We start from the raw sequence: 13,950 nt of genomic DNA, 5'->3' as shown, positions 1-13,950 counted from the left end.
ATGCTAGATCACTGCACATCCCGGTACACCGCCGGAGGCATTCACATCGAGTCATATTTTTGTTCTAGTATCGAGTTGTAATTCTTGAGTTGTAGGTAAATAGAAGTGTGATGATCATCATTATTAGAGCATTGTCCCATGTGAGGAAGGGATGATGGAGACTATGATTCCCCCACAAGTTGGGATAAGACTCCGGACAAAAATATAAAAAATATATAGAAAGAGGCCGAAGAGCCCAACAAAAAATGAGAGAAAAAAAGAGAAGGGACAATGTTACTATCATTTTTCCACACTTGTGCTTTAAAGTAGCACCATGTTCTTCATGATAGAGAGTCTTCTATTTTATCACTTCCATATATTACTAGTGGGAAGTTTTCATTATAGAACTTGGCTTGTATATTTCAATGATGGGCTTCCTCAAACGCCCTAGGTCTTCATGGGCAAGCAAGTTGGATGCACACCCACTTAGTTTTCTTTTGAGCTTTCATACACTTATAGCTCTAGTGCATCCGTTGCATGGCAATCCCTACTCCTTGCATTGACATCAATTGGTGGGCATCTCCATAGCCCGTTGATTAGCCTCGTCAAGGTGAGACTTTCTCCTTTTTTGTTTTCTCCACACAACCTCCAACATCATATTCTATTCCACCTATAGTGCAATATCCATGGCTCACCCTCATGTATTGCGTGAGAGTTGAAAAAGCTGAAGCGCATTAAAAAGTATGAACTAATTGCTTGGCTTGTCATCAGGGTTGTGCATGATAAATACTTTGTGTTAAGAAGATAGAGCATGACAAGACTATATGATTTTGTAGGGATAACTTTCTTTAGCCATGATATTTTGAGAAGACATGATTGCTTTTTAGTACGCTTGAAGCATTTTTTTATGTCAATACTAAACTTTAGTTTTGAATCTTATGGATATGAATATTCATGCCATATTAAGAAAGATTACATGATATACATGTTAGGTAGCATTCCACATCAAAAATTCTATTTTTATCATTTACGTACTCGAGGACGAGCAGGAATTAAGCTTGGGGATGCTTGATACGTCTCCAACGTATCTATAATTTTGTATTGTTCCATGCTATTATATTATCAATCTTGGATGTTTTATATGCATTATTATGCTATTTTATATCATTTTTTGGGACTAACCTATTAACCTAGTGCCCAATGCGAGTTGATATTTTTTTCCTTGTTTTTGTCTTTAGAGAAACTCAATACCAAATGAAACGAAACATTTTGATGATTTTTTTGGAGCACAAGACACCCTAGAAGCTCGGGAAGAGGCTAAAAGAGCCACGAGGAGACGACAAGCTCGGAGGGCGCGCCCCCCAGGCTTGTGGGCCCATAGTTGGTCCTCCAGCCCTAATTCTTCTTCTATGAATAGTCAAATATTCCCCGTAGACTAGAGGACACACCAAAAATACTTTTCCACCGCCGCAAGTTTCTGTCCTCATGAGATCCCATCTTGGGGCCTTTTACAGTACCCCGCCGCAGGGGGATTCGATCACGGATGGCTTCTACATCAACCTTGCCGCCCTTCCTTCCGATGTGTGAGTAGTTTATCAGAGACCTACGAGTCCATAGCTGGCAGCTAGATGGCTTCTTCTCTCTCTTTGATCTTCAATACAATGTTCTCCTTGATGTTCTAGGAGATATATTCGATGTAATCTTCTTTTGCGGTGCGTTTGTTGAGATCCGATGAATTGTGGGTTTATGATCATATTATCTATGAATATTATTTGAGTCTTCTTTGAACTCTTTTATGCATGATTAAGATAGCTTTGTATTTCTCTCCGATCTATTGATTTGGTTTGGCCAACTAGATTGATTTTTCTTGCAATGGGAGATGTGCTTTTGTAGTGGGTTTAATCTTGCTGTGCTTATTCCAATTGACAGAAAGAGACATGACACATATTTGTATTGTTGTCACTAAGGATAAAAAGATGGGGTTTGTCCATATTAATTGGATCTATCCCTCCACATCATGTCCTCTTGCTTAAGGCGTTACTCCATTCTTGTTAACTTAATTCGCTAGATGCATACTGGATAACGGTCGATGTATGGAGTAATAGTAGTAGATGCATGCAAGAGTTGGTCTACTTATCACCGACGTGATGCCTATATACATAATCATTGCCTTGGATATCGTCATAACTATGTGCTTTTCTATCAATTGCTCAATATTAATTTGTTTACCCACCATATGATTTCTTTCAAGAGAGAAGCCTCTAGTGAAAACTATGGCCCCTGGGTCTATCTTTTATCATATTATTTTCAGATCTATAAAACCAAAAATACCTTGCCGCAATTTATTTACTTTTATTTTATTTAGCACTTTTACTTATCTTTTATATCTATCACTATCAGATCCCATCCATGCAAGTAACCGTGAAGGGATTGACAACCTTTTATCGCGTTGGGTGCAAGTATTTGTTTGTTTGTGTAGGTGCAATCATTGGGACTTGTTTGTTCTTCTACTGGATTGATACTTTGATTCTCAACTGAGGAAAATACTTATCTCTACTTTGCTGCATCACCCTTTCTTCTTCAAGGGAAAAACCAGAGCAAACTCAAGAAGTAGCATGCATCCACCCTGTTCTGGTTCGATCACTAGGCTAGGGATACCCCCTTCGCGGCCCGCTTCCCGGATCTGTTCTCCATCACGGTGGAACCTAGGATCTCTGTCGAGGTGGTCCTTATTGACTTAGGGTACCTTGCGCTCCGGCTGTCGGATATAATTGCCTGGCATGAACTCCTTGACTGCATCGCCTTTGCACGAGCCAGACGTCGAGCAGACGATCGACCGCATCTCATGGCGTCTTGAATCTTCGGGCAGCTTCTCCATGAAGTCCATACCGGGCCATCGTCCCCTCGTCGGGACCTGCGCCCTTAGTGATGATATGGTCGATCAGGCCCCTCCCCGTGAAGATCAGGATCTTCTTATGGCAATGGATCCGGGGCCGCATCCCTTCCGACATGGAGGTGCTCAAGCGGAAGACTCGAACCACATCTTCTTTTCCCGTGTGTTCGCCCAGTTCCTGTGGAGTTGCTTCTGCGAGGTGGTTGGTGGTCAATGGTGCAACACCAACTTCCCGGAACTCTTCGCTGAGCTTCAGACCTTACCCCGAACGGGCCGCCATATTAGGTGGCTGGCCATTGGGGTCGTTGCATGGACGCTTTGGATAGTTCGAAATAAGCTTGTGATCCAGCGTGTCCCTCTGCGACGTGCGTCCGACGCGGTGTTCAAAATGTGTGGCTATTTGCAACTCAGGTGGCCGCTTAGCCACCCTCAGGACCAGGACACCATCAACATCATCATTGTTGACCTTCGCTCGATGGCTCTTCGTTTGGCGCCGCTGCTTCCTCCACCACCACCAGAGCCGGATTAGCTTCTTCGTCTGCGGCGCGTCCGCCTTTTTATTTTAAGGGCTTGTTGAGCTGTGCTCTCAAGCAGTACCTTATCCTACCTCGTACTTTGTGTTGTGTTACCTTATGTGTGTGTGCTCTCTGTTGAACCTTGTGGCCGTGGTGGCTTGCTTTATATATAAAAGTGGGGTGAAAATCTTTTTCGGTGGAGTGGAAACTTAACCTTTCATGGACATCACAATAGCTTCTATATGATTATCCTACAAACTAATTTGGGAAATCAATTGCTTTGACATAATCAAATTGATTGCACAAATTAGTTTCACCCACATAACAACTTATCAAAACAGTGAACGCGAGTCAATGAATCATGTTTTCGAAGATTAATACTATAATTCTATGCCTATATTTATATAAAAACTTGAAAATCATGTTTTGTCGAGTTTTTCCTGGGCTACGAGCCGGGCTGTGGTCTGGAAAGTGAGTCCTAAGCCCGGCCCAGACATCAAGCTTCAGGCCAGGCCTGTCGGGCCGGGCCGCCCATGCCTAGGTAGCGGCGGACGAGCGGATTCGTGGGACATCTGTAAAAATATTTATAGAACTGGCTGACTTTTAACAGACTTGTTCCAGCCGTAAAAATGTGAAATACTGTAAAACCGTGGAAATTATATGGTCCGGACGAGGATATAGGGGATGTGCTAGAGTTGCTCTAATCCTCCGTCGTCGCCATTGACATTCCGAACTCACAGGCTCAAAAAAGTTCATTTTGTTTTGTTTTGACAGGGCGTCTTGCAAAATGCAAAATTCGCAGGAAGAGCCATTGCATTGCATCACCCGCTCCCTGGCCTTAGCCGCACTGACAGACGAGCCCAGAAAAACATGGGACCCACCTATCAGTAACTGTAAATCTGCGCCTGAGACTGACATCAGTTGCCCTCCCCCCCTCCCCTCGACTGGCCGCGCCGCCGTACCCACAGCCGTCTGGACTCTGGAGGCTGAGCGAGCGAGACCCCCAAAACCCTCGCTTAGCACGCGGTCTGCGATCGCTCCCCCCTCCCCCAAGATGCCTCCGTCGATGCCGAAGCGGCGGCGCGGCGTTGCCGCCTCACCCCGCTGCCGGAAGAAGCAGAAACGCCTCGACGCCATCTGCGACGTCGCGCCGACGCCTCCCCCGGGGGGCGGCGGCGAGGATTCCGACCCGGAGTCCGTCCGCCGGAGCACGCGGTCACGCCGCGCGCCGGTCACGCTCGACACCTCGCCGGCCCCCTCGCCCCGCCGCATGAGGCCCCGCCGCGGCGGGGGCGTGGCCGGGTCCAGTGGGAGCCCACGGAGGGGAGGCAAGGGTAGGGCACGGGGCCAGGCGGTTGCCCGAGTAGTGGACGGCGAGGAGGATGAGGAGGACGGCGGGGGAAATGCGGCGTGGCGCTCGCGGCTGCGGGATAGGGCAAAGGGGAAGGCCGGGGCGGGGAGGCGAGTGAGGACCCTGTGGTTCCAAGATGAAGACGAAGTTGAGGAGGGGATTAAGGAAGAGGGGGGCGAGGAGAGCGGAGGTTTGTCATCGCGTGGGAGGGAAATCAGAGATGGGGAGATCAATTTAACCATCGATGTTAGTGTACATACTCACGAGGCTGTTGAGGGTGTCACTGTAGTAGAAGAGGAAGGTGAGGAAAAAGGAGCAGGGGAGGAAGGTGATGAGTATGACGAGGAGGAAGAAGCAATTGGTGCGGGAACTGATCTAGACGAAGGCAACATGGAGGAAATGGGGGAGGAGGATAGTTTGCAGGGTGAAGAGAAACCTGAACAGTTGGATTCACCTGTACTAGAAGGAGAAAATGGTGATGAGAATACTGATGAGGTTGAGTTCGGCGATTTAGGGGGGAATGAGCAGCTCTATGTGCACCATGGGCAGATTGCAGCGAGCAACCTTCCTGATGAGCAGCCAATGGAACTTGATGGTCCTGATGAGCAAGTGGAAGAGGTCCAGCAGGATGAACAGATGGATGCCCCAAATATAGTGTTGCCTGAGGAGGCTCTGAACGAGAGAGTCGGAAAGTCTCTAGTTTCAGATGAAAAACGAGGAGTTGTAGATGTTAAAGAAGGAAGGAGGTGTGGGCTATGTGGAGGAGGGACTGATGGGAGACCACCCAAGATTGCACTGCATGATACTGCTGACAGCGAGAATGAAGCCTATGAGGGTGCCATGCCTTCAGAGGAGCCCAACTATGATATATGGGATGGGTTCAGTGACGATCCTGGATGGCTCGGAAGGTTACTGGGTCCAATACATGATAGATTTGGGATTGCCCGTGTCTGGGTTCATCAGAATTGTGCAGTTTGGAGTCCCGAGGTCAGTTCCTGCAATGCGTTTCAAATTCTTATGTGTTTGTTTGAATGTGTATGTTGAGTTACTTCTTTCTTCTGTTGCTTATTATTGCTGTTCTTTAGCTCTATTTAAAAAAAAGGAAGGCATGTAGCAATGTCCTAGGTTGTGGGTTTGTACATCCACCTTCTCATGGCCTCACCCAAGTTAGTTAGGCTCACTTCCTCAATAACCCCCTCTTTATCACCATGATTGTATTTCCTGAAAATAGTATGTTCCACTGCATGGTTAACTGGTTATGGATCAGCATTGGTTTCTGTGGATTACTTACTGAATTCCAATAGAATGTATTGCCAATAAAAACAGTTGAATGCATCCATATACACCATGTTAGTGATGCTGAGATTTTTTTTTTGGTGTTAAATTTTAGGTTTACTTTGCTGGTTTGGGGTGCCTAAAAAATGTAAGGGCAGCACTTTGCCGTGGAAGGCTTCTGAAGTGCAGTCGGTGTGGCAGACCTGGAGCAACTATTGGGTGCCGTGTCGACCGGTGTCCAAAAACCTACCATTTGGTAATTACTTTATGCTTAGGCTGCGCTTCATCATTCTATTATTTCTCTTTAATATGTATTATTCATCTCTCCATCTCTATTCTGTAGCCTTGTAGTCGAACAGAAGCCTGCATATTTGATCACCGGAAGTTTCTTATAACTTGTAATGATCATCGACATCTCTTCCAACCTCAAGGAGATAAATATGCTGAACTACTCAGGAAGATGAAGGTAAAGAAGATGAAGGCCAATATCAGAAAGTTGTCACATGATGCATGGAGAAAGGATATAGAGGCTGAAGAGAAATGGTTAGAGAACTGTGGGGAAGATGAAGAGTTCTTGAAACGTGAGGGGAAGAGGCTAAACAGAGATCTTTTGAGGATTGCACCTGTTTACATAGGAGGTTCTTCTGAAAATGACAAGGCGTACCGTGGTTGGGAATCTGTTGCTGGGCTTAGCGATGTTATCCAGAGCATGAAAGAAGTGGTGATACTCCCTCTTCTATATCCTGAATTCTTTAGCTCTTTAGGTCTTACACCACCAAGAGGTGTTCTGCTGCATGGTCATCCTGGTACTGGTAAAACACTTGTTGTACGGGCACTAATAGGGGCATGCTCTCAGGGTAACAGAAGGATTGCTTATTTTGCTCGAAAAGGTGCTGATTGTTTGGGCAAGTATGTTGGGGATGCTGAGAGGCAGTTAAGACTTCTATTCCAGGTAGCTGAAAAATGCCAACCTTCTATCATATTTTTTGATGAGATGGATGGTTTAGCACCTTGTAGATCCAGACAACAAGACCAGACGCACAATTCAGTTGTAGCGACTTTGCTCTCGTTACTTGATGGCTTGAAATCACGTGGCTCCGTTATAGTAATAGGGGCTACTAATCGTCCTGATGCTATAGACCCTGCACTTAGGAGACCAGGAAGGTTTGATCGTGAGATATACTTCCCGCTCCCCACCCTAGAGGCTAGGTCTGCCATTCTTTCGTTACACACAAAAAACTGGCCTAGTCCTATTTCAGGCACATTCCTCTCAGCTGTTGCAAGCCAAACTATTGGATACGCTGGTGCTGATTTGCAGGCAATTTGTACCCAAGCTGCATTAAATGCTCTGAAAAGGACTTGCCCATTGCAAGATATCTTACGCTTTGCTGAGAAAGGAACTGAACATGGACGACTTCCTCTACCATCAATCGACGTGGAGGAAAGGGATTGGCTGTCTGCTCTTGCAGCAGCTCCCCCACCCTGTTCACAAAGGGAAGCAGGGATTGCTGCAAATGATCTAGTTTCCGCTCCTATTGATTCCTATCTTTTACCATGCCTTCTTAAACCATTACTTCATCTCCTTATTTCCCTCTGTTTGGATGAACGGATCTGGTTACCTTCGTCTCTTCTGAAGGCATCTTCCTCTATAAAGGAAGTGGTGTTTTCGTCTATGGAAAAGAACAATGTACCTCACACTTTCTGGTCTTCCTATCTTCCCTCTTTGATACAGCAGAAAGATATTGGAAAAAAAATTGTATCAATCTTGTCAAGCTATGGTCTTACAGCATCTCAACTAGGAAATCATGGTTCAATGTTGTTAAGTCAAAACAAACAACATGAGAAGTTCGATGACCGCAGGTTGAGTTCCACCTGTTCTCTGAACAAAGGAGGGTTAGCATATAAGTTAACAGGTTTTCGAGCTTTAGTTGCTGGAGCACCCAGATCAGGCCAACAACATCTAGTCCGTTGCCTTCTTCATGGTTTTGTGGGTCAGACTGTAATACACAAGCTTGATCTTGCAACTATGGCACAGGAGGGAAATGGTGACATCCTTAATGGATTGACACAAATTCTGTGTAAGTTACTTTTATTTCCATTTAGTTCTGAAATGTTGACTAAGAAATTACCAGTTAACTTTTCGTCTGTATTTTTGCTGTATCTTGAGTGTTAATGTTCTTTGCCTGTGTATTTTATTTTTCATTTTGTACTGTCTATATGCATGTAACAGAGGCTGGGGATGAATAAAATCTCCACCATCTAAAAAAGGTGACTCGTGAGTATGTGAAATTAATGCTCATTCAGGAGTTATCTGTATAAGAATCGATGATAAGTCAACAACTTCCTTTAGGCTTAAATTTGTTAACTTTGCAATCAGATTCTGTCATTATGAACTTTTCATGGTGCTACTGTTGCTGGCTGCACAGTAACTGTAGCAGCATAGAGAACACTGCCATTTTGTGCCATGACTTTGGATTAGTATTCTCTGCAGTTATAACGCAACAACATACTCTGTCTTGTCTAAACAGGTTTGGATGTTACTTAGAAAGTAGGAGCTTTCCTGGATGTAACCTTCAGTCATGTATTCAGGAGTCTATTTAAATAGACAAATACATTATAGAGAACTATCTTATTGGGCTTTACTGATGTGCATGCGCTAATCTTATCTGATATGGGCAGCCAGTCATCCACAACCAACCGACTTTTCGCAAGCACTGTGCAGTTGACACGTAGTAAAAACAAAAAACTTGTTTTATCAAGAAAATTAGCTATATGAAGATAGTCATGCACCTGGTGTTGGATCTTTCCACTGATCAAAGTTGCATTTTCCTGTGAAGTGTTCATCACATATTAGAAAGCGAGTTGAGTATGTAGCTAATATGTATCTACATTGGACAATTCAAGTTGTTTTATCCATTTGAGGTTGAATTCATTTCAGTTGAGCTGCACATTGCCAAGTTACTGAATATATGCACTGAAGATTGATGCACCATAGCAATGATGATTCTTTATAGATTGAATTTAATTCCAAGTTGCCAACCCATATCTGGCCTGATGTAAATTAGCAGACTTAGTTTAGCTGAACCATTATCCTCTTTTGGCCACATCATGTGAGTTTAGAAGCCATTGTCACACACTCACACTATCCAAATTCCAAAGGCAATCAATGTAATGTTGTTTCAGTAACTTATGTTCCTGGAGGAGAGTGCCTTTATGGTTTTATATATAGGTAAACTATGTTATGCCTGATTCCTCTTTTAGTTGATGTCCAATGATCTATTGACTATCCATCTAGTACTCTATTAGTATCTTTCATTTGTTTCCAATGGATATAAGTGAGTAACCATAGTTTGTTTTTGCTTTTCCTTGACCAGTGAAAGGCCTACACCTTGGAAGGTGCATAATCTACATGCCTAGAATTGATCTGTGGGCAGTCAACACGGTCCATGAACAGGAAACAGAAGATCATGGGCACAACATGGATACAAGCAAGTTGGCCTCCTCGCCAGTTGAAAGCATGCCAAAATGTTCAGAAGTTTGGAATACTTTGGTTGATCAGATGGGTTCATTATCAGCATCTGTATCCATAAGTGTTCTGGTAAGCTTCATCTCCACTCTTCATGCCATATTTCTTTTGACTTCCTTTTTGCTTGAGATTTTCTGTATATATGTATGCATTTCGTGCTGTCCTCCATAAAATGTCACAAAGGAATGTGCATGGTAAGTTCATGGCTAAAATACTGCATTTAAGTTCATTAACATGATGAGTACGCCTCTGAGGATTTCTAGTCATGCAATGTTATCACCTTGTTTGCATTTCTTTCTATATGATAATCTAAACTAAAAACAACTAAAACTGTTATTAAGAAAAGGATATTTTGTATTTATCTTTGTTAAATCATGCTTTTGGGTCTTACAACACAAACTTAAAATGACATAAAGGTTGTGATCAGTCCATGCTGCAACATATGGTTAGTTGAGAGAATCTTTACCAATCATTGTAAAATATTTCTGCTATGTCTCTTAGTTGATTACTGAGCATATCTGGAATTAATAAACAAAACCGTAACCTAAAAGCCACTGCATTGCCAAACTAACCCCAAATTTGCTCTAGAAGTTAGTAGCAAGTAGTTCGTAGCTGGGAGTGATTGCTCAAATTCAATTGTGCAACATTGTATAGCAGTAGTTCGCCCACGGATCTTAATAGCAACAATAGTGATGTGCTCAGTTATGTATTTGTTATTTGGTCTGTTTGTGCAAATGATAAAGAGCTGGTTGGTTCATTTGTTACTGCCTTGCTGGTTAATCTTTCATCTCATATTCATGTTGAACACGGTGAATGTTTTCACCATTGGCGATTGCCCATTACTATTTAGACTTGAGATTTAGTGGTAATTAGCTGACCTGATTATATATAAATGGGATATGTAGCTGATACTTCACTTACAGGCCACTAGTGAGCTGAAGTTCCAAGATCTTCCATGCGGAGTAAAGCATTTCTTCAGCACACATGTTGTAGATCAATGTCTTAGTTCTTCAGAACACACTGTACCAAGATTCTCTGTGAATGTTGACAGCTCTATTAGCTGGGACGAGGTGCTCGATTCATGCGCTTTGCGGTTATCACATGACTTAATTCAGCATCATGTTCAATTATTGCATGACAGAGCTCATAACAGTCGTGATGATCAGAAAGAAGTCTTTTCTCCCATGGAAATTAGTGCACCAGATAAATCAAAATCCTGTGAGAACCAGGAATCCATCATATTGGCGAAGTCTTCTTTGTATGTTGACAAACGGCCCTCATATCCTACAAAGCTGGCCACATGCAGTGCTCAGCTACAGCCATCAGCATCTGATGTGAAAGATAGAGAGGAAGATCCTGAGGAACTTGATTTTCACGAGAGTGTCTCAAGAAATCCTTCTAGTAGAACTATGAAGGGCAATGAAGCACTTTCTATTATTGCCTTCGGAATTCAGATACTGCAGCACCCGCAGTTCTCTAAACTCTGTTGGGTTACCTCAAAACTGCGGGAAGGCCCCTGCACTGATATAAATGAACCATGGAAAGGCTGGCCGTTTAATTCCTGTTTATTACATAGCAGTACCTCATCCAATAAATCATTATCTGAAGGACACAGTGTTGTTAAGGGCAAGGAGAAGTCCCTTTGTGTGAGAGGGTTGGTTGCTGTTGGTTTATTAGCATATAGAGGTGTCTATGAATCTGTTATGGAAGTCTGTGCTGAGGTGAGAAAGGTCTTGGAACTGTTAGTTGAGCAGATCCGAATTAAAATTTTGGAAAAGAAAAGTCGATATCGGTACTTCCATATTCTATCTCAAGTAGCATATCTGGATGACATCGTGAACAGCTGGGCGTACACCTTCCAAAGGTATGCCTGACGAATCAGTCTTATGTTTCTATTGATTGCTAGTATTGTTTCTTTCTTAAGTCAGGTGTGCTAGGCCAGCAAGATCATGTTGGTACTTAATATTGCTGATCCTGTGACGAATTTTACTGACCTTTTGTTTTCTTCCTTTTGCTTTCATCTACAGATTACATCCTGACACTAGGACAAGAGCATTAGGTACAAAGACAGCAAGTCTAGGAAAGTCATGCACAAGAGAGTGTGAAAGTACCAGTTACGCTACAGAAAGCAATGTACTGGCTGGTCCTGTTGGCGGCTCTACCGAGGTCCAAGACAATTCAGCCCAACAGTCACACGACCATCTGGTTGGCCCTGCTTCCTGTCCTAGTGAGATGCATGACAAGGCAGTCCAAGGTCCAGACCAACTTGAAATTCATAGTGTGGTCTGCAACATTGGTAATGATCATTTGACATCTATATCCAGGATGGATGCAGTGGAACAAGATCTTGTCTGTTCTGCTTCACCCGATGCGCCCAAAAGTGCTCTTACACCTGCAGATCCAGTAATAAATGATGGAGGATCTGATGGAGTAAACAACGGCTGGAAAATGTCCAGAGTTACCAATGGTAAAGCAAAATGCAAGCCAGATATTCAAAGATCTGAAAGCCTCTCTGAATCTGTTGAAGATTTCAATAATATGCAAAGGGCAGAAAATTCAAGTGCATGCCCAGCTGCTATGGACAATGTAGAAGTACCAAAGAAGACGATGTCTTCTGAATCTCATGGCAGTGGTAATGAGTTGCATACCAGCTTTCCTCTTAATGATGTTGGGTCAGGTCATCCGATTAATGGTCAAGTGCAAGATAGCATAAATAATCTCTCAGTTCCAAAATCTTCATGTCTATATGAATGTTGCTCCACATGCTTCCATGCTGTTTATAAGGTGTCTCATGATATTCTTTCAAATTCAGTATGGCCTAATAAGCATTGCTTAACCGTTGATGATATGCATGACATTCTCTCATCTTGCTCACTGAAACTACTAGCAACAGTTAGAAAATGGCACAGCTCTCAAGGTGTAGTTGGCTGTAAAGAAGAAATTGGAAAAAAGCGTTATCTGCAAATCATCTCAGAGCATTGTGTTTGTCAGGGTGATGTTAGTTTTGTTTCAAGGGATTGTACATGTCACTTGGAAAGCAGTGCAGAGGCCGAAGCCAGTAATAAGGAGAGGCATTCTCTATGTGGACAATCATTAAGTTTTTTCTTTAAGGATGGTGTTTTGATGCCACAAGATCTCACTGCAGGGACCACACTTCATTGCAGCTTTAAAACACTATGTGTTTGCTCTCTACCTGGAACGATTTCTATGCTCATTCAGATCCCCAGTTGATGTGATCATGCGGGCAGATAAAAATACAATGTGTTGTCCAATGCTAAAGATGCCGCGGTTTAGGATTTTTGCTCTGAGCTGACCCACTTCCAGTTCTGTACATACCAAAAGATTAGCAAGTCTTCTGTTTCTCATCCTCGATGCAACTTCACGCTAGCCTTCTGCAAATAAATCTCCTTTATCGGTTATGGTTGGCAGGGGAATGCGGGCTTGCGTTGTCGTTGTGGGATATGGATTGGTTGAAGAGAAGTGGAGCAATTGATCTTCTGTTAATTAAGTGCCTCTGTTGTAGACAAGGACTGCTGTTACTGATGCTGGAATCTGTAGAACTAGATGAATGATGATGCCTTCTCAAATCTCATTGTATTATGTATTACAACTCAATTAAATGATCAAGATGAAACAAGGGTGACAAATATTAGCAGGTTTGGGTGTTACATTCAGACTGCTCACCGATTCGCTGGTATGCTTTGTAATGAGCAAATAGCTTTCAGCATGATAGTTCTGTATAATTGTGAGTCTGTTGTTATCCTGACATGAGTGAAATTAAGAGTGCTGTTTTTCGTTATTCCAGTGGAGTTAATGTTTGGCAACAGAAATAATTACTAACATTATCTGTTGATTGGTGATGACTATAACACTATATTTAACAACATAGAGAAAGCAGTGAACCTTAGCTGTCAGTAAGAAACTCTACCAGATGTTCTTTGATGGAAACAATGACTGATGGGTTAGAACCCCATAGGCAACCTTTATATGCAATGGTTAGGTTGCAATATCAGGCCAAGTGTGAATACTGCCACCGTGCCAGTTACCTGCCATATCAATGCAGTACATTGATTGTGTCAGGGGTTATACCTGACCATGGCTTAGGGCAACTCCAACGCATGACCCCAAATGGTCCGGCCGCGTCCGTTTGGGGTTAAACAGACAGAAAAGGTGGCCCAACGCGCGGGAGCAAACGGACGAATGTCTGTTTTCGGTCCGCTTTCGACCCATTCCCGACCCAAATTTTGGCCGCGCTTGCGTCGAAATGGATAGCGCGCGGACAGGCGGGACGTGTGCCCTTGTCCTCCCCTGGCCCGCCCGTCGGAGACACACCCCGCCCGCTTTTCCTCCAATTCGCCCAAAACCCTCCCGTGCCCCCCCTCTCCCTTCCCTCCTCCATGGCCGGCACCCC

At 43.5% G+C, this 13,950-nt stretch overlaps 1 protein-coding gene across 1 annotated transcript; it reads left to right on the top strand.

The window, feature by feature from the left end:
* The first annotated feature begins 4,320 nt into the window (after window positions 1-4,320).
* On the top strand, window positions 4,321-13,338 carry LOC123061712 (uncharacterized). The gene is made up of 6 exons (XM_044484925.1): window positions 4,321-5,725; window positions 6,129-6,269; window positions 6,357-8,091; window positions 9,388-9,611; window positions 10,463-11,403; window positions 11,567-13,338. The coding sequence occupies exons 1-6, from the start codon at window positions 4,442-4,444 to the stop codon at window positions 12,768-12,770; spliced, it is 5,529 nt and encodes a 1,842-aa protein (XP_044340860.1). The 5' UTR covers window positions 4,321-4,441; the 3' UTR covers window positions 12,771-13,338.
* The last annotated feature ends 612 nt before the right edge of the window (window positions 13,339-13,950 follow it).

The sequence above is a fragment of the Triticum aestivum genome, chromosome 3A, assembly GCF_018294505.1.
Source record: "Triticum aestivum cultivar Chinese Spring chromosome 3A, IWGSC CS RefSeq v2.1, whole genome shotgun sequence".
In the NCBI taxonomy this organism is placed as follows: Eukaryota; Viridiplantae; Streptophyta; class Magnoliopsida; order Poales; family Poaceae; genus Triticum; species Triticum aestivum.
This window is presented reverse-complemented; position numbering and strand designations above follow the sequence as displayed.

Bases quoted from the DNA above. Each gene is read 5' to 3' on its own strand.
- LOC123061712 (XM_044484925.1), top strand. From the start codon at position 4,442: ATGCCTCCGTCGATGCCGAAGCGGCGGCGCGGCGTTGCCGCCTCACCC. The intron at 6,270-6,356 runs GTAATTACTTTA...TCTATTCTGTAG, and splicing joins GTCCAAAAACCTACCATTTG to CCTTGTAGTCGAACAGAAGC. The intron at 9,612-10,462 runs GTAAGCTTCATC...CTTCACTTACAG, and splicing joins CTGTATCCATAAGTGTTCTG to GCCACTAGTGAGCTGAAGTT.